The following is a 24,186-nucleotide window of genomic DNA, read 5'->3' as shown; positions in this document are numbered from 1 at the left end:
AGCAACTATGTAAATGTCCTGAAGGCTTTAATCTAGCTATATTATAAACACCATTAGTATTATAAAAAAAAAATTCTCAGCTCATCCTCAAGGGAAAAGGCACAGTTATTCTTTCTTAATACATTTTAAGAGTGATTGATTAACGTGCATTGTCATCTGGTCTTACTTCATTGAAATGTTCTTTGTGCAGTTCCAAAGTGGAAAGAGTCAATTTTAAACATAAAAAAAGCTAAATCATCCATTACGTTTTCATGCTTTCATTATAGTATTTACCATGTACCTTTTTCTCATTTTAGCATCTTCTCCATCCTATGTGTTTCTGAATGGGAGGAAACAAAAGTTGCAGCTCTTACATTGTCAAGGCTCGTAGCCTTCATTCTTACCTTCCTTTTGAAATCAGGAATGATTCATTTTCGTTTCACCTTCCCTTGCTTTCTCTCACTTGTTATCCTATCTTTGGGACACATTTCTTCCTGCAACTGTCTTGACCGTTTTTCACGGTCCAGAATTTCTTTGGGGAATAAGTTCTTTTCATCAAAGGCAGCTTTCAGAGCTAGCAGATCAAATGAAACCAAGTCTTTATTTCAACAAATATGTATTTTAATAAATATAAATAAATATGCAATAAATACGTTAGTGACAAATCTTATTTTTGAGTCGGTCATTTATCTATCACACATAACCATTAATTTTACAATATGTTGCTTTATTTTGCCAAGCCTGTGATTGACAGAAGAAGGTAATGGTGATGCATTACCATTGGTTAGAATGCAGTATTGCAGGATAATTCTGCTGACTGCAGACTGCCAGCAGTTTGTCAGTTCGAGTCTCGCCGAGTCTCAAGGTTGACTCAGCCTTCCATCCTTCCAAGATCAGTAAAACGAGGACCCAGATTGTTGGGGACAATATGCTGACTCTGTAAGCCACTTAGAGAAGGTTGTAAAGCACTGTGAAGTTTATATAAGTCTAAGTGTGATTGCTAATTATGGTCACTATGATCACAAAGCATCTCACAGTGGCTTACTAAGTCCATATTAGTAAGGCACCTCATATTAGTTAGGCACCTCATTTCAAAATGAATTTTAAACCAGCACTAGGAAACATTGGCTCCCATAAACAATAATATACCGTATAAAAAATAAAGAAGAGGAGGTCAACCTATTTACCAAAACAGGCAAGAAACAACAGATGGAAACTAATCAAAAAGTGATCCAAACTAGAACTAAGGAGAAATTTCTTGACAGTGTGAACTATCAACCAGTGGAACAGCTTCCCTTCAGAAGTTGTGGGTGCTTCATCACTGAAGGCTTTTAAGAAGACACTGGACAGCCACCTGTCTGAAATGGTATAGGATCTTCTGCTTTAGCAAGGGACTGGACTATAAGACCTCCACAGTCACTTTCAACTCTGATATTCTGTGCTCTAAATTCTGTTGCCCCAAGTCCTCTGCATTTTGGTAACATCACTGTATTGGATTTGTGGCAAATTCAACTTTCATGAGAAGCCTTGGAAAAGAATACTTTTGGCAACCAATTTAAGATTATATGTTGGGTTCTTATATAGTGTAACAATCTCAGACCAGAAAGTCAAAATTCAAGTCAAATCTTGACTCTATGACATTAGGAAATTACAGCATTTTTCTTTTCCCAATCTTGTGGTTGATTTAACTTGTACAGTTCCAAGGGGAATTGGTGAAAGAAACAAACACATACAATACAACAATGTCAGCAAAATCTGTCAAATATTGTGCCTTTTGATTTGTTTTTCTTTTTACCATTATATTGGATTAGTCACCCTTCTGTGCAAAATAATGCTTGCAAATTTCTCAAACCAAAGAGTTAACACTAAAGCTTACCTCATTTTGGCTTTTCTCCATTGTCTAAAAATAGGATTTTTTCAAGGATTAATGAGAGAATTCTGAAGTGCTTCATATAAATTTAAGAATAGCATTTTATATCGAAAGCTCCAGGGAAATAGGAGAGTTTCAACTGTCTGGCAGGATTAATAACAGTCTGGAAAATCGGTATTTTGCCAACTGAGATCATATGCCTAGCTACAGTAATCAAGAAGCTGTTTGGAAATTGATCTGACTTCCAAAAAGTTAATTTTTAATTTGAAAAATTGGTTTTTGGAGCTGAGCAGGATCTTTTTCTTGGTTTATGCTGAATCATCAACAAGATGATGATTTCAGTCTTTTTGTTTTTCAGTTACTTTCCATTTAATTCCCAGTTGTCTCTTAATACACAGCTTGAAGAGGCAAGAGGTTTTTTTTCCGTCTACCATCAAAAGTGCTGATGTTGATATGTGAAAGTAGTCTTATTGCTAATCCTATTCCATTCACATTGGCAATCTATGAATGATCTCAGGTCTTGGCAAGAATGCTGCCTTTACGATAAAGGTTCTCTATTCTGATATTTGATGTGGATATTTTTGGCTCAAGTATCCTCCAAAGGCACTATTTGAATATCAAAGGGAAAAAATCACATATCATATTGTGTTTGTACAGTCCCAAACAATATTTGTTTTATCTGATTAAATCCTCTCTTAATTTGTTGAAAGATATCAAGATGAATGTTAGCAAATAAATATATCTTCTTCAGTTATGGAATGCTGGAAACGAAATACATTAAGGAATGGTTTAGAACAAGATAGGCAGCAAGGAAGAAATCTGTTCATATCACTTCTGAAATTCCCAAAGTCACAGATTAATTACTATTTTTGTCAAACTAGCGCCATCTAAGACTCATTCTTCCCTCTTCTTTCCATGGTAACTGATGTAGAGGGAAGAGAAAAGGTGTTGAATCAGATTCTAGAATGCGTCAACCATTCTAGAAGACTATTAGACCAGTTATCTTGATTCCAGCTCTTATGGGAGACCAATGAACACATGCAGGGGTGGGCTTCAAAAATTTTAGCAAGGGGTTCTCTGCCTGGTTTCTGGGTGAGTGTGGCCATGGTGGGCATGGCCTAGTCAGCCTCCTGCACCACAGTGGAGTGCCCTCCCCAGGCTCTGGAGGCTTTCCTTGAGCCTCTGGGAGGGTGAAAACAGCCTCTCCAGGCTCTGGAACCCCTCTGGAGGCCGGAAAAAGGCTTTCCGGCCTTCCCAAACTTCCAGTAGACCTGTTTTCCACCTCTCCATGCATGCCCTGCACTTACCTGCATCCAAAACAGGCTGTGTAGGGACTCCTGGGAGGGGTGGACGAGGCCAGCCAGGAGTGGGATTTGGGGTTTCTCCGAACTGCACAGAATCTTAGCTAGAGGTTCTCCTGAACCCCTGCGAACCCCCAGCAGCCCACCCCTGAACACATGCCAAATCAATTCCCACTCAGATCCTCCAAACAGGCACTACCATACCTGCTCTACCCTGGAGTGGTCAGCATTACCCCGGCTGATAGTGGTCATCTTCCAGGGCCCTAAATCACCAGACAAACCCTCTGTAGCAGTGGTCCCTAACCTGTTTGGGCATCAGGGACTGGTTTTGTAGAAGACAATTCATGGACCTGGGCAGGGCGGGGGATGTGCAACCTACATCCCATGCATGCACAGTTTTTCTTGCCTGCTGCTCACCTCCAGCTTGCAACCCGGTTCCTAACAGGCCACAAACTGATACCAGTCCATAGCCCGGGGATTGGGGATCCCCTGTTCTATAACTAAAGAAAAAATAAAATAAAATAAATGCTCACTCCCAGGGTTTCAATGAGGCGGTCAACTTCTATCCAGAGGAAAACAAGATATAAATGTAATAAAAGATAAATTACATGGAGGGTACCAACACAAGATGTTTGTGTCTCACAACTCTCACAACCAGTGAGAGTTAGCCTGATCTACTTCTAATGTAGTCATAAATATGTAAAGAGTTTAATATCCACTAGAGTTTTTAAAAGTGCCTGAGCTGTCTGACTTTGGTACATGCCAAACATCATTTACAGCTTTGGATCACAGATTTTCTGAGTCTTCCAGCTTTCTTAATTCCTGAAAGGTCTCCCACAGGCCACACAATAAATCCAAGACCTTCCCATTACCTTCCTCTCTTCTTAAAAGAGATAAGCTAGTGGTATTATTTTTTGCCTCTCGCCTATGAGACTCAATGTAATGAGAATATAATGAATATCTACTTACTTGCTGAAAAAGTAGGTAGTTTTAAATCTTTAGAAGACTTCTCTGCTAACTTCTCCCCAGAGTATTTGTCAGGGTGCAAAAATAATTCGAGCTCATTCGTTTCTGTTATCTCCTTCAGGGCTTCAATCTTCAGTGACCTAAATACAACTTGTCCAGAACCAAAGGATCATTCCAAAAGGAAATTCCAGCTGAAGTAAAATCACCTAATCACATTAAAGCCATTTGTGTAGCTAAAAATGTTCAGCCATAAGTTAAATAAAGAGACTTAGAACACCAATCCTCAGACCAATTGCTCTAGAAACCCCCCATAATTCTAATTAAATGGCAATTTTTCCAAGAAAGCTGTATAAAACCCATCTTTGGCCTGAAGTCCAATTTGACACAAAATTTGCTGCTGACACATCCAGTCACCTTCCACTCACAGACTCCAGCATTCTTATCTAACTCAAGGCCAGACATTGTGTCCCTAAATACCTTCTCTGTGGCCCTCAGAACCTCTTGTGACTATGTCAATCATACACAAGCTTGCATGGTGGGATTTCTCCCAGGGGTGAAATCCAGCAAGTTCTGACAGGTTCTGGAGAACTGGTAGCAGAAATTTTTAGTAGTTCGGTGAACCGGCAAATGCCATCTCTGGCTGGCCCCAGAGTGGGGTGGGAATGGAGATTTTGCAATATCTTCCCCCAGGAGTGTGGAAGGAATGGGGATTTTGTAGTATCCTTCCCCTGCCATGCCCACCAAGCTATGCCCACAGAACCAGTAGTTTAAAATTTTGAATTTCACTACTGGTTTCTCCCCAATTTTAAGGTAGAAAGCACACAAAAATTGTAACATAAAATCCCTAAAAATAGGTTTAAAGTGAGACTTTACATAAAGAAGAGGGGGAAGAAGAAAAACAGCCACATTAGAGAAGAAAAACTATTGGAAATCCCAATCTCATTCTATCTGTTTTCTGAATCTATCCATTTCATGTCATCATTTCACTCACTGCAACCTTCCAAGTACCAAAAATAGGGTGCCTATGTCATAATTTAGATCCATCAATGGGGGTGACCATGATAAATTATGGTAGCAGTTTACTAAAGGAAGCAACAGGAAGCCAATTCTGGGCCTTTGAAGGTCCTAGCCTGATTTATCAAGCACGACAATTTTGGAGGTTTGAACTTCCCATTGCTTCTCCAATATTTTCCACAGTTTGCTCTGTGAACTTTCTTTTAGCAACAGACTACATGTATTCCCCCAAATCAATGAAGACAGCATTGTACATCTACAATGGTAAGGTAGATACATTATATGAAAGTACATAATAATACTTCAATGTTCCTAACAATGAATATACATACCTGATGGTTTTATCCCAGTCATTCTAGTACTGAGACTGTATTTCTTTCCTTTCTCATTTGGTCTCTCTTGGAATTTTTTCCCCAGGATTGTGTTCTCCCATATATTATTTCCCCTAGATGGATGGAAATAGGAAACAAAATGAAATATTTTTGACATGATTTTGCTTTGTTTCAATTGCTCTTTTTTGTACAAAGGAGCAAGAGTTTGGAAGATGTGCCTACCATTGACAGTTAACAAGACAAGATAGCAGAATGATTGGACCACAGGGCAAAAGAAAACTTTGCTCTGAAATGAACCTCCATTCTCCTTGGGTTGGCTCTATAGGGCTGAATGAATCAAATGAATCCCCAAGCGAAACAGCAAAATAAACTGTTCCATGGTGCCAACTCGGAGATGTTTATAATAGTCAAGCAGAAGCCTTCAAGATGAGAAGTTGAATTTGAAATGGGCCACCTTTCATTTCAAAGTCAAATGCAAGGTAGGAAAATCAAAGAATTTTCAAGAGAGATTCATAAAAGAGTTTGCTATTTTATTTATGTATATACAAACACACACAAGAAAAGTCTACTCATAAATAGAATGTTTATTTGAAAGTTAAACACACATTCATTTCTTTGGTATTGTTTTTTTGGACAAATGTTCAAAAAGTTGGAATAATGTAAGTTAATACATCTTTTGTTATTGCACCTCAAGGCAATTTTTAATTGGAAGATTGTGTGAGTTTCTGTTTGTTTTAAAAACAGTTCTTTTGTTTAAAATCCACACATCACAGTAACTGAGCAAAAAACAACAACAACATTTATTTCCATCTTACAAGGACTCAGTCATTGAAAAATACTCAAGGAATAACATGCTGCTGTTTGAAATATAAGAGGTGACTTTTGCTTATTCATTTGTCAAATGGTTATGCACAACCTTCAATCTCCGCAAAAGAACACAATAAAAAACTGAACTGGATGTTTTGCAAATCAGTTTCCAATCAGTTAAAAGTAGAGTAAATTATACAATAGAAGAACAGTGTGTTTGTTTTTTAATGAAAGGGTATATCTGGAGGGACGGGGTAGAGGGCACAGTTTTTAACCTTATTGCCAACTTGCTGCGTTGCTGTTCCAAATTGCTCCCCAAGTGAATTATCTGCCTGTTGAATTTGAAACACACGTTTGCCCTTGCAAACACATTTTTTCAGAACCCTGAAGGATGAAAAATCATGAAAAGGGCCATTTAAAATAAAGAAAAAAAAATATGGGTGGGGGGAGATTAATCACTGTCCCATCTCTTCTCATCTCATTATGTCCTGAAAGCCTTAGCAGCAGTTTTTCCTATCAATAAAAGAGCAGTTAGTCTGGTTGACTCTGACATGTACTTTTGTACTGAATTCCAATTTTGATGTGATTACACTAAGGATATTCTTTTTAAAAAGAGTTGGTTTCTCAAACTCTATCCGTGTTCAGCTACAAGATAAAACTGTGGCTTGATTGCATGCATGAAGGAGTCTACTCCCATTGTAACACTAGAAGCCCTGTTCTACGACATAATTCAGTGGGTTGATGTGAAGAGACTATTGTTCCTATTGTGAAAACATGTGTGTAAAATGAATTAATGAGTTAATCATGAGAACTCATTAATCTATCATGAGAGCTAGTTTGGTGTAGTGGTTAAGCTTCCAGGCCAGAAACCAGCAGATTGTGCGTTCTAGTATTCCACTCTTGCTCAATGCAATGTTGTAGTGCAAAAATAAGAGAAAAGGGAATAATAGGTATGTTAGTCATCTTGAGTTATTTATCAAAATAATAAAAGTGGGATTAAATACATATGTACATATCAGAGGTGGGTTTCACTAGGTTCTGACCAGTTCTGGAAAACCGGTAGTGGAAATTTTGAGTAGTTTGGAGAACCGGTAGTAAAAATTCTGACTGGCCCCGCCCCCATCTATTTTCTGCCTCCCAAGTGCTAGCTGATCGGGAGGAAATGGGGATTTTGCAGTAACTTCTCCTGGAGTGGGGAGGGAATGGAGATTTTACAGTATCCTTTCCCTGGAGTGGGGAGGGAATGGAGATTTTACAGTATCCTTCGCCCGGAGTGGAAAGGGAATGGAGATTTTACAGTATCTTTCCCCTGGAGTGGGGAAGGAATGGAGATTTTGCAGTAACCTTCCCTTGAAGTGGGGAGGGAATGGGGATTTTACAGTATCCTTCCCCTGAAATGGAGAGGGAATGGAGATTTTACAGTATCCTTCCCCTGAAGTGGAGAGGGAATGGAGATTTTACAGTATCCTTCCCCTGAAATGGAGAGGGAATGGGAATTTTACAGTATCCTTCCCCTGGAGTGGAGAGGGAATGGAGATTTTACAGTATCCTTCCCCTGAAGTGGGGTGGGAATAGAGATCTTACAGTATCCTTCCCTGCCACGCCCACCAAGCCACACCCACAGAACTAGTAGTAAGAAAAATTGAAACCCACCACTGGTACATATATACACACACACACATATACGCACCAAAACCTGATAAATTGATTCAGTCACTTAATTCTCATAGAATTAAATTATGCCTCAAAAGTCTCAGGGATGAACAGGTTAAATTAACTCCATCCAAAAAGCTATGTTGTGGGACACAAACTAGATTGGTGCTATTCTTTTTGCATTCCTAATTTTACAGAGAGAAAAATGGAAGGGAAATAATGGTTCAGAAATTTGTTTACAGAAGTCAGTGCCAGGCCTGGCCTATACAGGGTACTATCCAAATATTGATTAACTACAGTGACCAAGTCATGTCTTCTCCCTTTTAGACCGATGGAGGAAGAGCAAATGATGTTTTGAAGCCTTGCCAGTTCTTTCTTGAGCAAGAGCAAGAGCTCATGGGAAAAGCTCATGAATTAGTAGATGATTGGGTTTAGCATGTTGTGTAGTAATTTGCCTCACAACCTACTTTTAAATATATACCTAAATACATTGAATAAATACACTAATTTTTAGCTTAGAACAAAAATCTGTATCAGAATCTGTATAATTTAAGATAGAAAGTTACAGCCAACGTAGTTAGATGGTTAAGATGCTAGATTAGGAATTGGGAAGCTCAGCTTCAAGTCTAACCTGATCTCTGGATGATGTTGAGTCAGTTTAAGATTTTCAAACTATCTGTGCACACACATACACGCACACCCAAGCTTTAAAAAATACCAGTTTCCTGTGCATAATTTTTATAAAGGATTTTGATTACACAATAAAAACTAATACAAACTAACCTTTAAGTATCTCATCACTCCCTACCCTGTTCCCCTGAAAATAAGAACTCCCCCCAAAATACAGTAAGACCTCCCAAAAATATTCAAACGCATGTGCAGCTAGTCCTCGCCATTTTCTCTGGTTAGGGTTAGAGAGACAGAACTGGAAATCAGGCAAGATGGCAAGAAGAAGCCTGTCTTGCTCCACATACCCCAAAATAATAAGATCTCCCCAAAAATAAGGCCAGGCGCTTATTTCAGGGTTCAAAAAAATATAAGACAGGGTCCTATTTTTGGGGAAACATGCTTACAATCTCTCATCTGTTATCAACCCTGTTTCCCCAAAAATAAGAACTCCCCAAATAATAAGCCCAATCAGGCTTTTGAGCGCATGCGCTAAAATAAGCCCTCCCTTAAAATAAGCCCTTCCCGAAAATATTTATGTGCATGCATAGCCGGTCCCCCCATTTCCTCTGGTTAGGGTTAGGGAGAAAGAGCTGGAAATCAGGTAAGACAGCAAGAGGAACCCCGTCTTGCTCCACATGCCCCAAAATAATAAGACCTCCCCGAAAATAAGGCCAGGACTTATTTCGGGGTTCAAAAAATATTAGACAGGGTCTTATTTTCGGGAAAACATGGTATAAGCATTATAAAACATCAGTTTTTCAATCCTGGTGTAACTAAAAGCCCATAAAGGATTGCTAGAACTTTGCAAACAAATGTCTTATTTTAACCTTGATCAAATAAATCAGTGTTGTACTCCTTCAGTTTAATTGTAATCAAAAGGAAGGAATATAATTAATTGTCTTAATTTTAGTTTAAAATTAATTAGAGAAGTTCTAAAGAAATGGATTGCTCACCGGTTCTTTAGTTTTTTGTCATAATTGTGAACACTACTTTTATGAAGACAACTTCAGCTTGCTATTCCTCCCTCAAAAGTAAAATAAAAAAGTAAAAATACCACTGTTTACAAAGAAGAAACATCAATCATCAGTCATGACATTTGGTAGCAGTAAAGTTGGCATTGGTGCACTGCTCATTTGTGCAAGCTGAATTTATTCTTCATGAACAATAAATTGTCATAAAACACGGTGTGTCATGCAGTGTATTTTCATAGCAGATGCAACCATTATGGAAACTGAACTTGTGTCAGCTTTGGAAGCCATATTAGGCCGGAAGCTTCCAAGCTGCCACCTTCTCATGTGTGGGAAAGTAGGAGGGGATATTTAATTGAGGATTTGTAATTAGACAAAATAGCATTCTTTCTGTCGGTCAAGGTCAGGATGATCCTGCATCTGGAGAAGGAATGGTTGGAGTGCTGTCTCGAGATGGAACAGATGGTGATTGGAGCATGTGCTTGACTGATGAGTGAGGGGATGGTTTTGTGGGTTTTGATTTACTGAGGGAAAACCCTGAACTCTCAGATTCGGGTTTTCCCAAGATGTGCCAATATACCTACTCTAATAAATGGAACTTTGAGAAAACGCTTGCCTCAGAGTTTTTAATTGGAGCAGAGGTTTTTCTGGAATGCTGACAACTTGTGTTTTGAGGGAACTAACCTATTGAATGATTATGCTCCAACACTTTTGTACACAGAAGGCTAGATCAAGTTGGCGGACCACAATTATTGATCTAGAGTGACATGCTTGGGGCTCCACTCCTAAAAAAATGGATAGAACCAGGATGAATGCTAAATATGGTTGTATTGCATTCACACTTAAATGTATTAGAAATTAAATATAGTTTGAAAAATTGTGTTCCAGCTGTGTATATAATAAATTTGCCCTTTTGAATATCACCTTTGGAGACTGCCTTTCAGGAGCTGAATTAAACTCCTTGGAGCCTCTGTTTTGCACTACTCCTACCTCATATGTCCCATACTTCATTTAAATATTGATCAGCGATGTGTGAAGGAGCCATCTCTCTGCATCCTCTGGATGTAGGTCTCCTATGCACTAATGAATAGCTGTTTATTCAGACTTCTTAACTGTGCAGGGAATTCTATTTACATCCATGCAAACACAAATAGGAACATGTTTCTCATAAAAGCAAGAATGATGAAGCCATCATATGTCATTAAGATCAGTTTCCCATTCATGCTGTTAGCTATCTTGTGTGCACATCTGCATGCAATTTATATTGAGTTGTTTACTTGGAACACAGAAAAATGAAAGCCTCTAGTCTCATAATTGTGCCCAGTAGCAATATAATTTGCAGCATGATATACAGAGGTCTTGGAAATGACTTAGTACATTAAAAAACCAGATGCCAGGGCTTAAATCTCAGACTTTCTGGCTACAAAGCAAATTATCACTTAGAGATGGTTTTCCCTCTTTAAAAAAACAGAGTTCAATTATGAGTCTTCCATCTGGTTCCAAGTGGCTTAGGATTCAAGCACACAGAGACATTTGTCATTACTACAGTTTCATTAGAGGTATAGAGGTATAGTTTCATTTAGCCAACTATAAGTTCCAGAACCTAGATTTTCCATTTTAGACAAAACAGTTGAGCTTTCTCTGCTTTGCATTTTAGAACCTCTCTTCAAGTTCTAGCTTCACTAATAACCATTAGGGACACAAAAATCTTCAAATTCAATTTGAGTATGGCTACTTACAGTTCTATCTTAACGAAACAATTAAATTGTTAGAACAATTAGTTAGAACAATTAATCAGTGGAACAACTTGCCTCCAGAGATTGTGGATGCTCCAACACTGGAAGTTTTTAAAAAGAGATTGGACAACCATTTGTTTGAAATAGTAGAGGGTTTCCTGCCTGAGCAGGGGGTTGGAGTAGAAGACCTCCAAGGTCCCTTCCAACTCTGTTATTCTATTCTAAAATTGAATTGTAAGCCACTTGGAGTCATTGATTTTAACAGGCAGTCACATTTTGAATAAACAAACGAACAGAATATTCTCCAATCTTCATAAATTCTGGTATAGATTGGATACACATATTATCCGTTGGTGCACAGGCTTTTTTGGTTCGAAAGTGGCTCAGAGTTCTAGAGAAATGTGTAACAGGCCACAGGACAGCACAAAAGGAAAAGAGGAAGAAGGAAGGAAGGCAGGAAGGCAGGAAGGAAAGGAAGGAAGGAAGGAAGGAAGGAAGGAAGGAAGGAAGGAAGGAAGGAAGGAAGGAAGGAAGGAAGGAAGGTTGTAGACTTTTGTGATGAAAACTATATTATTTTACAATTCCCAATCCAAATATTGATTCCCAAGCACTCCATCCATCTTTTTCTACCTTATTTGAATCTTCAGTCACTAAGTTTAATCTGAACACATTGAAAATTGGCAAAAACTGAAAAGCCCATGTACCATGGGATGATTAACTACAGCTGAAATGTAATTTGACAGGGGTCATAACTCAATTAAATAGCCTGTGTTTTCTACACAGAAGATTCCAAATTCATTTCTTGGTATTTCCAGTTAAAATGATCAGGTGGTAAAAAAGACCCTTTGCTTGAGATTCATGAATGAAGTTGCCATTCAGTGTAGACAATGCATATATTCTTGACATCTATGTTGTTAAGACAACCATTAAATGAGATAAGATCTATATCAAACATTTCTTGTTTTTGGATGCATTAGGTTGGCTTCCATAGGAAATACAATGCAGCATAAACTATTTGTTATTTGATTTGACCTAGCACACATATTCTATATGTTTTTTAAATCTGTTCCTCCATAGGGCCCTATGTAGTGGTCTTTTAATATTTTCCATTATAATTTGAAACAGATATACTAGGAGACATGGATGAAAATACTGTGAATATCTTCCAGAGACACATGGGAGATGAATGACATTAGCCACAATTTAAATAAATAAATAAACAAACAAACAAACAAACCACCTCTAGTTGTATTGCAGTTGCAATTTTTCAAATTCCCCATTTGAATAGCTAAAAGAATTCTGGGAATTGCAACCTCAACAGATCTAGAGGTTTATGGAAGGCTTCCCGTCAGCTATGAGGAAAAGAAGAAAAACCTTTGATTATTCCCACCCCCCAAATGATTAATTTTGAATTTGAAAATATCAGAATTCCGATTGTACCCACAATCATACATGTCCAGTTCAGGGGTGGGTTCTAAATTTTTTTGCTACCAGTTCTGTGGGTGTGGCTTATTTTGTGGGCGTGGTTTGATGGTCATGTGACAATTCTTTAGGATTTAGCAGAGGTACTGGTCTACCAGGCTTTTAACTGCTTGCCGTACCGGTCTACCCATTTGTTTTTGGCGCGCACCAGTTTACCCAACTGTTTTTGGAGCACACTGGTCTACCACCAGATTACCTTTTACCGCTGATCATCTATAGGGCGGCCCTTTGAGGCACCGCGGCAAGAGTTTAAACAGTTTTTTTCCTTTTAGCCGATCAGCTGGGACTTGGGAGGCAGCGAATAGATTGGGGGCGGGCTAGGCAGAGGTGGTATTTACCGGTTCTCCGAACTACTCAAAATTTCCGCTACTGGTTCGCAAGAACCGGGAAGAACTTGTAGCAATCTACCACTGGTCCAATTGGATGGACATGGCAATGTAGCTTTGGACAACATTTTCAGCCTTGTAACACTGCAATTATATTGAAAAGCATTGTATTTTATTATTTATTGTTGTATTTAGCTTTGCATTTTCCCTGTACATGAAGGTTACTTTGTTTTGCCCAAGGTTATTAGCATGTTTAATAATACAGAAGCTTAATTATGTTATATCAAAGAAGTTAAAGTGAGGAAGCGGTTAGCTAGAGTTTAACTTATCATTTTTATGTTTTCATATTTTACAAAGATCCATGAATAATTTATGCATTTTGCCATATATGAAGTCACTCAAAATCAAATTCTTACACATCTTAATTCTTGGCATCAGAATTACAAGGATATACCAGTTATTTATTCAGTGTATACTAGGATAAGGGGGGGGGGAACCCATAAATTGTGTTTCTAAAACACAACACAATAAGCTACCACAGAAAATCTACAGATACGTTAGTCCCTTTTATCCCAAAACTGTGCTCCTGAATTTTTAATAACTTGGGGTAGAAATGCATTTTTCAAGTGATGCATTTCTTGATGCTAGATTTTTTTTTGGTATTAGACTGCTATAAAACAATGCAAGAGACCAATAAAAGATCTTATTTGTTGTATTTCTTCACCAAGATTTTTAGCCCTATATTTATACACAGACACACACAGGGCAGAGGATTTAAATGTTAGTAAGTATGTAAAAAGCTCTTAAAAGATTCTTCAGTTAGAAGGACCTTAGATTGAATTACCTCCTCAAACTTATTTCTGAAATGTATAACTTTGAATAGCTTTGAAGATATTAGAATGTGATTTGAAGTTTGATGGACTGGGAGGATTTTAAAAGTGTACACACACACATACACACACATGTACACACATGCATATGAATAAGAATACATAAATATAGCCTAGATACACTGTATGTATGTATGTATGTATGTATGTATGTATGTATGTATGTATGTAAGATAGATAGATAGATAGATGATAGATAGATAGATAGATAGATAGATAGATAGATAGATAGATGATAGTATGTTTACATAGTATATCTACATTATGTGTGGACTGGCTGGATAGCGGAATGTCACTCTTGGAAGTGGAAGATCAAGGTTCGAATCTCTAATGCTTCACCTGACTACCTTGGATATGAGAATGACACGAACTAAAGACTCATACCAGTTTAGTAATCTCTCAGAACAGAAACAAGTCACCATTACATTAGCAGACATCCAACAATGAAAAGACCTGAACAGTACCTGACAACCAGTGGTGGGATTCAGCCAGTTCGCACCACTTCGGGAGAACCGGTTGTTAACTTTCTGAGCAGTTTGGCAAACTGGTTGTTGGAAGAAATCATTAGGACAGAGATCCGGTTGTTAAATTACTTGAATCCCACCACTGCTGACAACTACTGGCTAAAGAACTTAACAGTACTCCATGAATGCTTAGCAGCACAGATGAACTAGCTACTAGCATCAGGCTCCCACCCAGACTGACTAACACAAGGACAGTACTGATCATGAAAGACCCCTATACGCAAACAGTACCATCTATCTATCTACCAGCCAGTAACCTGCCTCCCCGCAAGATGGAAAGTCCTATAAAGCATCATAGCCACCAAGTTATACAACCATATGTATATTAGCATGGCTCAGAAGTATTGGAAACAACACCAGGAATCACAAAACACCAGTTGCCCATAGACAGAGCAGTTATCCAAGATTCAAGGTGTAGATAGACCAATTTGAGCAGTCTGAACTGACTACAGGAAAGCCTGTGACTGAATGCCACATACATGGATCTGTGAATGCCTGATGCTATACAAAGTCAACAGAACATTAAGGACCTTCCTCAAGAATTCAATGGGACTGTGGATTGCAGCACTAGAAGTCAACTCAAGACAAGTGGTCATCAAGTGTAGCATATACCAAGTGATGCAGTGCTGCTGTTCTATATAGGTTTGAGCCCCCTCAGCCAAATAATTACAAGGACTAGCTATGGATACAAGTTCAGGAGTAGAACTACCATCAAGCCAACTTGTATGGATACAAGTTCAGGAGTAGAACTACCATCAGCCAACTCAGTTTGATGTCATCCATGGATGACATCAAACTGATGCTCAGGGTGAATGAGACATTCACTCCCTGATCCACCTGACATGGATCTACAGGGATGTAATTCAGACGGGAGATGTGTGGCTGGCAGCTAGTGAAGAGAGACTGATGGGGTGGAGCTGTCAGCAGGCAACATAGCAAACCAGCTACAAGTATCTTGGCATCACACGGTCACATGGGAACCACAATGAGGAAGCAAAGAAGGCCACAATTTTCAAGTACCATCAAAGAATCAGACAAGCCCTGAAGAGCCTACTCAATAGGAAAAAATAAATCCATGCCATCAACACTAGGCTCTATCAGTCCTCAGATATCCTGCCAATATAATGAGCTCGCCAAAGGAGGACATGAAGGCTGCCCATGTGAAGAACTGGAAGGCCCTCACAATGTAGAGGTGTTTCCATCCCAACTCCAATACCCAAAACTACACCAACTGGGCTTGGTCTAGTGCATGTCCAAACCATGGTCCTGGATGAAATCTAGTTTAGCCAGTGATTTGTCATGTCAACAAACCCTACCAATCAAAGGATCACTAGATCCTTTGCTGTTTGGTTTATTCTTCTGTTAGAACATATCCCAAAAGATTCAGGGGGAAACACTGAGAAAAATTATTATATTGCTCTTATACTTTCCTTAGTTCTCAAACTATTTGGCAATGACCTCTACTATAACCCCTGTTATTTGATAGATTGTCTCATATTAATATTAACATATTAAAAACAAGCCCTCTGTTTTTCCCCATCATTTGCCTTTTAATGAATAATTAATTTATTCACAATCATATTTGTTGTGTGAGTAGATCTAAAATAAGTGTTGGTAGACTATTGCAATATCACATACAATTACATTAAATCACTGTATGTTATATTCACAATACTGATAACACAGACAGTCTCAAAGTATTTTTTGAGCAACAGAAGATACATCATTATGGAGTGGTGCAGTGGCCTAGGGGTGGAACTCTTGCCTCACAATCAGGAGGCTGTGAATTCAATCCTAGTAGAGGCAGATATTTCTCTCTCTGGGCACAATGAGAATATATCTGCTGAACAAATCTCCACATTGGCGTCAGGAAGGGCATCCGGCTGATAAACACTCTGCTAGCTCCATTGAGTTGCCCAGACTCCACATCGCAAGGGATTATGGGGTCGTTGAAGGAGGATGATAAGATACATCATTAAAAAATGATCTTGAAGACCAGAAATTCTAACAATCTGGAAGGTTAAGGTATCAAAGGGTGATGGATTTGTCAATCTCTAGCAACAGATTACAGTAAGGTAGAGCAGAGCAGAACAGAGTACATACTGTATATGTAGATATGTAGTAGCAGAGTAGGATATTTTTTGAATTGATTCAGCATGACTTTTGAATTGATTCAGCATAACTGTAGGCTATTTTCAAAATCACTTGAGGGCAGTGGTGAAATCCAAATATTTTTACTACCGGTTCTGTGGCCGTGGCTTGGTGGGCATGTTGTGACTTGGTGGGTATGACTTGGCGGGCGTGGCATGGAAGGATACTGCAAAATCTCCATTCCCACCCCACTCCAGGGGAAGGATACTGCAAAATTTCCATTCCCACCCCACTCCAGGGGAAGGATACTGCAAAATCTCCATTCCCTTCCCACTCCTGGAGGAAGGATATTGCAAAATCTCCATTCCCACCCCACTCTGGGGCAAGCCAAAGGTGGCATTTGTCAGTTCTCTGAACTACTCAAAATTTCTGCTACCGGTTCTCTGAATTGCTCAAAATTTCCGCTACTGGTTCTCCAGAACCTGTCAGAACCTGCTGGATTTCACCCCTGCTTGAGGGGTGCTGTGTTCTTTTCTACCCCATGATATCTTTACCTTTAGAAGAGTAACGGGGAATATTTCAGATATTTATTGTAGTGAAACCTTGGAAGGAATCTAAATGAATGGTTAATAACTTTGAAAGAATACATCCTACCTGCTATTTTCATCAGTTTTGAAAAAAAAAAAAGAAAAAGAAAAAGAAAAAGAAAAAAAGATGTTGGGGAGAGAAACCTCTTCAGGCAGTTTGGTGCTTATATCTGGAGTTTAATCTATTATTGAAGCCTTCCTCCACTTTGCCCTCAGTAGCTTTCAGGTATTACATCCAGACAGTGGTTAACGTGGCCCCTAATTGATGGATTTCCTTGCTTCTTTTCTACTCAGATGCCTGTCAGGGAAACAAGTACTAACTGCTTTCTATTCTGTGGATATCTCCTTTGAGGACAGATTTCTTTTTTTAAAAAAAGACCAAAAGTTCCTGTTGTCACTTGGGCTAAAAGGAAAAAAAATGGGAAAGAAAGAGAAAGATGAAAAGGTCAAACTATTTCCAAAGCATCAGAAACAGTGGTGGGTTCTTCCCGGTTCGGTCCAGTTCGGCCAAGCCGGTAGCGGTGACGATATGATGTCACCGAACCGGTTCTCCCCCCCGCCCTCCCCCCACCCACATTATTCTTACCTTTTATTTGGTCCCACCCCCAATCTATCGCTGCCTCCTGAGTCCCAGCTGATGACTAGAGGGAAAAAAACTGTTTAAACTCTTGCCGCGGGGCTTCAAAGGGCCGTCCTACAGCTGATCAGTGTTAAAAGCAAACAAATGAGTAGGGTCATAAGTGCGAGGACTGGTCGTAAGTGCGAGGACCTTCCAGAAATGACTCTGACCAGCTAGCCACGCCCACCTAGTCACATGACCTCCAAGCCACACCCACAAAATAAGCCATGCCCACAGAACTGATAGTAAAAAAATTTAGAACCCACCCCTGATCAGAAGGCAAGGCAAGAAACAATGGATAGAAACTATGGTGAGAAACAACCTAGAACTAAGGAGAACTTTCTCAATGGTGAGAAGCAATCAACCAATTGAATAGCTTGCATTCAGAAGTTGTGGGTGCTCCATCATTGGAGGCTTTCAAAAAGAGATTGGACAACCATTTGTCTGAAATAATATAAGGTCTCCTTCTCGAGGAGGGGTTGAGTTAGAAGACTTCTAAGGTCCTTTCCAATTCTGTTATTCTGTGTTCTATGAGAGGGGGGGAGAGGAAGGGAGGGACGAGGGAGGGATGAGGGTGGAGAGAGAGGGGGGATGGGGGAGACCACTATTCTTCTACTGGATCTGTTTGTTCAAAAAAAAAAAACCCTTCTCAAATCTTTTAACGGGGACACGGTGGCTCAGTGGCTAAGATGCTGAGCTTGTCGATTGAAAAGTCGGCAGTTCAGCAGTTCAAATCCCTAGTGCCACGTAATGGGGTGAGCTCCCGTTACTTGTCCCAGCTTCTGCCAACCTAGCAGTTCGAAAGCATGTAAAAAAATGCAAGTAGAAAAATAGGGACCACTTTTGGTAGGAAGGTAACAGCGTTTTGCGTGCCTTTGGCCTTTAGTCATGCCAGACCACGGAGACGTCTTCAGACAGCACTGGCTCTTCGGCTTTGAAACAGAGATGAGCACCGCCCCTTAGAGTCAGGAACGACTAGCACATATATGTGAGGGGAACCTTTACCTTTAAAACTTTTAAAGACAAAACAAAGGGAAATGATGGCTACTATTTCAGCCTTCCTAGATTCTTCAGAGAAGTCCCATTAGCGTGTATAAAACAAACTAGCAAAGACTAGTAGTTAAAGGTCCAAGTCTTCCAGAACACAAACCAAGCAACTGAATCAAGGCAACTGACCTTGACCTGCTCATGCACCGTATTTCTTGAGAAAGAAAGTTTCTGATAATGGAATGTTTTGATTCTCTCTTAATAGCCTAGTCTCTCAAAAATATGTCATTTTACATCAGCTTTGAGATACATTACATACATGAATGTACAGTTGTCTTTATCCCCTGCAACAAATTGAATTTGTTCCACGATAGAAGGGGGAGCATTGTCTTCAACCAATTGTACAGGGTTGTTCTTTATTACATTTTTCTCTGTTTCTCTCTGGGTATCATTTTCTCCTTTGGACGAGGATGGCACATGATTTCCAATTCTCCAGTGCTCCTCCTAAAAACAGATCATAGGATAAAGGATATATCAAACAGATATCATGTCTGAGCTTTAGAAGGTAGCCCTGGCTCACTCTTTCATTTTCTTCTTTGGTGTCTTAATGTGGAAAGAAAGGAAACACAGTGTCTATCTTTTGGTATTATCTTTCTAAATATCTTACGTTGACCCCTCCTCGATCATCTTTTGTAGGTCTTCTATAACAAGATAATTTTTTGTTCTTATGTATTATCTTTTAAGGCTAAAAGTGTCATATCTAAAGGACAAGGTGAGCCTTTAGTACTTTCAGCAAAATACAGGAAAGATGAAGAAAGAATTTAAGTGATAAGCCCCAAGATGCTAAGAAAAGGATATAAAGCCATTGTTTTAAAGTGGGGTGGGCAATGTTTTGAGGACTCATTGCCATAGGATCGATTTTTAGGCTGACAGTGAGTGATATGGCCAAAGCAAAATGAGGATGAAGCCATGGTTAAACTGGTACTACTATTATTTCTTTCTGACATTGTTTTTTCCTCCCAAATATCTCATCTATCTCTCTCCCCCTCTTCCTCTCCCTCTTCCCCTCTCTTTTTCAGAATTTTTTTTCTCTCTCATTCCCTCTCCACTTCTTGCTTTTTTCAATGCCTCTTCTCCCTCAGGATGCAAAAAATAGCTCCGTGACGGTGCAGCTATATGGTGCTTATTTTTAGCTTCATATGACTGCTAAAGTAGGCATTGAAAGCAAAAGTGATAGTGTCTCAGGCATGGATGTTGCAAGGGATTAATCCTCTCAGGCAAAAAAATTTAGATTACATGAGGTGAGTTAATTAATCAGAGAAAGTTGGTTTAGGGGAAGCTAGTTTACAACTGCAAGCCAGTTTTTGTTGCTGTGGATATAAGCCCTATGCTAGAAAGTGGGAAAACATGAATTCTAGGCCTCCTTTAGGGCTAAAACTATTGGGTTACTTTGAGGTAATCACTCTTTCTTAGCCCTAGGAAGAAGAAGGAAATGGCAAACTATTTCCAAAAACGCTGTCAAGAAAACTGTATGGACTTGGGTCACCAAAAATCCATAATGACTTGAAGACAGCCAAAGGGGGGGGGGTACCTTAAACACCTAGTTTAATCAGGATTGGATGCGATTCAACAAGCTGAGATTTAGGAATTGCATTGCAGATGTACCAACCATCTTGTCCTCTAAGACTCAGTTAAGACATGGCTTCTGCAGGGTCAATTTCCTGTGTCAAAGTTGGATTACATTTCCATCTCACTGCAGAATGTTTCAACCACATATTTTGCCATTGTTCCAGTCTTGTTAGCATTCATAAGACAAGCTTCTTCTTCTTCTTATGCCCTAACAGACCTTTAAATGTAAAATTTACAGACATTTCTAAACTTCTGTTTTCACTTTGTCATAATGGGGTAGTAAGTGTAAATTTATGAGGAAAAAAAAATGAATTTCAAACAACTGTAGAACCAGGCTGCAGCATAAACAACATTCACAAAAGTGAAGGAGGTCTGAATACTTTCTGAATGTACTGTATAGTCCTGTTGTTGAGTCCTCGCGGCTACAACTTCAGCCCAGTGGAGCTGTTGCTAACCAACGCGGATTGGCTAAGACGCGAGCAGAGAATTTGCGGGAGATCCCTGCTCGCGTATTGGCCCATCCCGGATGACAGGCTCCTATTTAAGGAGCTGTCAGATGTTATTGTTGCTCTCGTTACGTTCGTTCATGTTGTTTCCATTTCCTGTTAATAAAAGTTGGTGTTTAACTACAGCCCAGCCTCCGATAATTATTGCCACGCCAATGAACAAAACACCTGTGATGGCGAACCTATGGCACATGTGACACAGCTGGCACACGTAGCCCTATTGGTGGGCACGCGAGCTCAGCTCCGGCGTGCATGTGCGTGCCGGCCAGCTGATTTTTAGACCTTCTGGGCCCACCAGAAGTAGGGAAACAGGCTATTTCCTGCCTCCGGAGGGCCTCCAGTGGGGGTGGGGAAGGCCGTTTTCACCCTCCCCAGACTCCTAGAAAGGCTCTAGAGCCTGGGGAGAGAGAAAATCAGGCCTACTGGGAGCATGGGGATTGTGGGGAGTTCGCGTGTGCATGCGCAGGGGTGGGGTGCATAGAATTATGGATGTGGGAATGCGTGCGTGCGTGAAACACACACACACACACACACTGCTAGCATGCTATGGCAAAAAGGTTAGCCATCACTGGTATAGTCTAAGAAGTTATAAGATTGAGATATTTTGGGATGATTTTTTTTTCATTTTTATTTTATTTCCAATTTTTGATATTTTAAACTTCTTAGCCCATATCTGAAATATGGGCAGGTCCTGAACTGAGGTGGAGTGGTAACTATCACTAGGCTAAGGCCAAGGGCAGAGTCAAACAGATCATCATTTTGGAGTCTTTAGGCCCCTGTAAGAGACCTAAGTCTAGCCTCCTTTGAAGTCCATTGACTCTTAGCTGGTGCCAATTTACCTTGGCCGTTAGAAGTTCAGATTCCTGTGTATAGGCAGCATGAAATAAATTTGTAGTACTTTTTGAACTCTATTCTCCTTCCTGACTTCTTGCACATATCCACTATGGATGCTCTACAATCAATTATTTCACCTGTGGTGGATGAAGATGATGCAGTAGCTACACACTGTGCACTGCATTGCTTGTTGTATTGCACCTCTATTCCTATGGAATTTGCATTTCCCCTTCCTTATGGACCAAATGCAGCTGGTAGAATAAAGATGCTTTTAACACATGCTCCGCTTTGGGAACATTTCAAGGAAATGATATGAATAACCTTTATCTCCAATTTGTCAGGGATACATTTTATCTCACGTTTCATTGGAGGAAGCTCTAAAATATGCCAGCTATTAAATTTTCCAAGCAAGGGAATCTGAAACAATTCAGTAATAAAACTGATCCAAATTGATGTAAATCAGCAAGTGCAAGTTCCTCATCTCAACATTTTGCTTGGTCTTTAATGGTCTAAAGGCAGGTTATCAAACAATGAAAGTATTATAGATAAGGTCAAGAATGTAAATCAGCCTCCATCTCACCTTCAGAATATGGTATCTTCACAGGTCCATCACTTTTTTTAGACAAATTACTGCTCATCCAATTATTTTTTTGAGTTATCTGCGTTCCAAGAAAAGCTTTTAGCTTCTTGAAATGTCAAGTGTCACCTTCAGTTTATTTAAAGGGTATATATATATATGTCTTTGGTTATTCGGGTTTTCTCCCGCGTAAAATTGGAAGTGTCTTGGAAGCCAAGAAAACCGGAATAACCAAAGACCTACATAAAAACACCCACGAAAACCTCAGAAAACAAATGTGTGTGTGTGTGTGTGTGCGCGCGCGCGCGCACGCGCGCAAGTTTTGGTGTATTCGGGTCTTTTCCCGTGTAAAATTGATAGTATCTTGGCGACGTTTCGACGAGGTCCCACTCGTCATCTTCAGGCTGGTGTCTTTGGCTTCATGCCGAAGACACTTCGCCTTCAGCTTATTTAAAGAGGATATATATATATATATATATATATATATATATATATATATATATATATATGTAGGTCTTTGGTTATTCGGGTCTTCTCCCACGTAAAATTGGAAGTGTCTTGGCGACGTTTCGACGAAGTCCAAAGACCTACATACAAACACCCGCGAAAACCTGAGAAAACATATATATATATATATATATATATATATATATATATATATATATATATATCCCCTTTAAATAATTATTTATGTAAATTTGTTTTACTGATTTGCTTTATGCTCAAGGTGGCTTTGATATTGGTATAAAAAAAATCAGTATCCTTCCCCTGCCATGCCCACCAAGCCACAGCCACCAAGCCATGCCCAAAGAACAGTAGTAAAAAAAATTGGATTTCACCACTGTAATAATGACTTATTTGACTGTATGTTGCTAGGAGTGAGTAGGCACCTATATAAATTTTCTAAATATATCAATGAAATAAAAATAATACATGCAATGCTGAGAAAACCATGTCAGAAAGAATGGTAAATGTTCACACTTTTACCTGTCCAAATATCCCAAATGGAGTGCCAGAAATGTCCATGAGAACAATGCTATGGTCTGTTGAAGAAGTCACAATAAAAAGACAGTTGTTTTGCCAACAAGACTCCAGGCTAGTGATGCAATCTTCATGTGCCTGAAATGATCTTAGTAGAGCAGGTGGTTGTGTTATGATGTTTTCTCCTGGAGCAAGGCAGTAATCCTGATGGAGAGCAAGGGGGAAATAAAGAGAAATAGGAGAAACGTAAGTATACCAATTGCTTTGGGTTTGGTTTAGTTTTTAACCATATTGTCAAGTTTAAAGTAGGTTAAGAAGGCTCATGTAACATGTGGGCAATACATGGAAATAGTTAATAAGGCTACATAAATATATGGTGTCCATTTTGGCAGTCTTCAGATATACCACAGTGGCATCATATAGTCCTTAGATTAATTTAAATACTTACATGATCCGATATCCTAACAGCGTATGCAGTGGTGGATTCCAAAAAAATTTACTACCATTTCTGGGGGTGTGGCTTGGTGGGTGTGGCATGGCTTGGTGGGCATGGCAGGGAAAGGATAGTGTAAAATCTCCATTCCCTCCCCAATCCAGGGGAAGGTTACTGCAAAATCCTCATTTCTCCCGATCAGCTGGGACTTGGGAGGCAGAGAATAGATGGGGGCAGGGCCAGTCAGAATTTTTACTACCGGTTCTCCAAACTACTCAAACTTTCCGCTACTGGTTGTCCAGAACTGGTCAAAACCTGCTGAAACCCACCTCTGAGCATATGTATGAATATAGTACCTTGTATTGTAGCTATAGCAATTGGCAAACATGATTGATCACTGAACTCCTGGAAGAGCAGCAACTGAA

General features: G+C 39.5%; 1 protein-coding gene across 1 annotated transcript in view; it reads right to left on the bottom strand.

The window, feature by feature from the left end:
• The window catches only part of WDR49 (WD repeat domain 49), a 133,533-nt gene that overhangs the window by 8,483 nt on the left and 100,864 nt on the right, over positions 1-24,186 (bottom strand). The window contains exons 14-18 of the mRNA XM_087872524.1: positions 23,335-23,532; positions 19,121-19,305; positions 5,463-5,575; positions 4,120-4,266; positions 384-553 (exon numbers count right to left, since the gene is read on the bottom strand). Of these exons, the coding sequence (XP_087728650.1) occupies positions 408-553; positions 4,120-4,266; positions 5,463-5,575; positions 19,121-19,305; positions 23,335-23,532 (789 nt within the window). The 3' untranslated portion in view covers positions 384-407. The remainder of the gene's footprint in view (positions 1-383; positions 554-4,119; positions 4,267-5,462; positions 5,576-19,120; positions 19,306-23,334; positions 23,533-24,186) is intronic.

The sequence above is a fragment of the Pantherophis guttatus genome, chromosome 6, assembly GCF_059756535.1.
Source record: "Pantherophis guttatus breed Tessera chromosome 6, ASM5975653v1, whole genome shotgun sequence".
NCBI lineage: Eukaryota > Metazoa > Chordata > Lepidosauria > Squamata > Colubridae > Pantherophis > Pantherophis guttatus.
The sequence above is the reverse complement of the archived record's forward strand: the minus strand, read 5'-3'. Positions and strand labels throughout refer to the sequence as shown.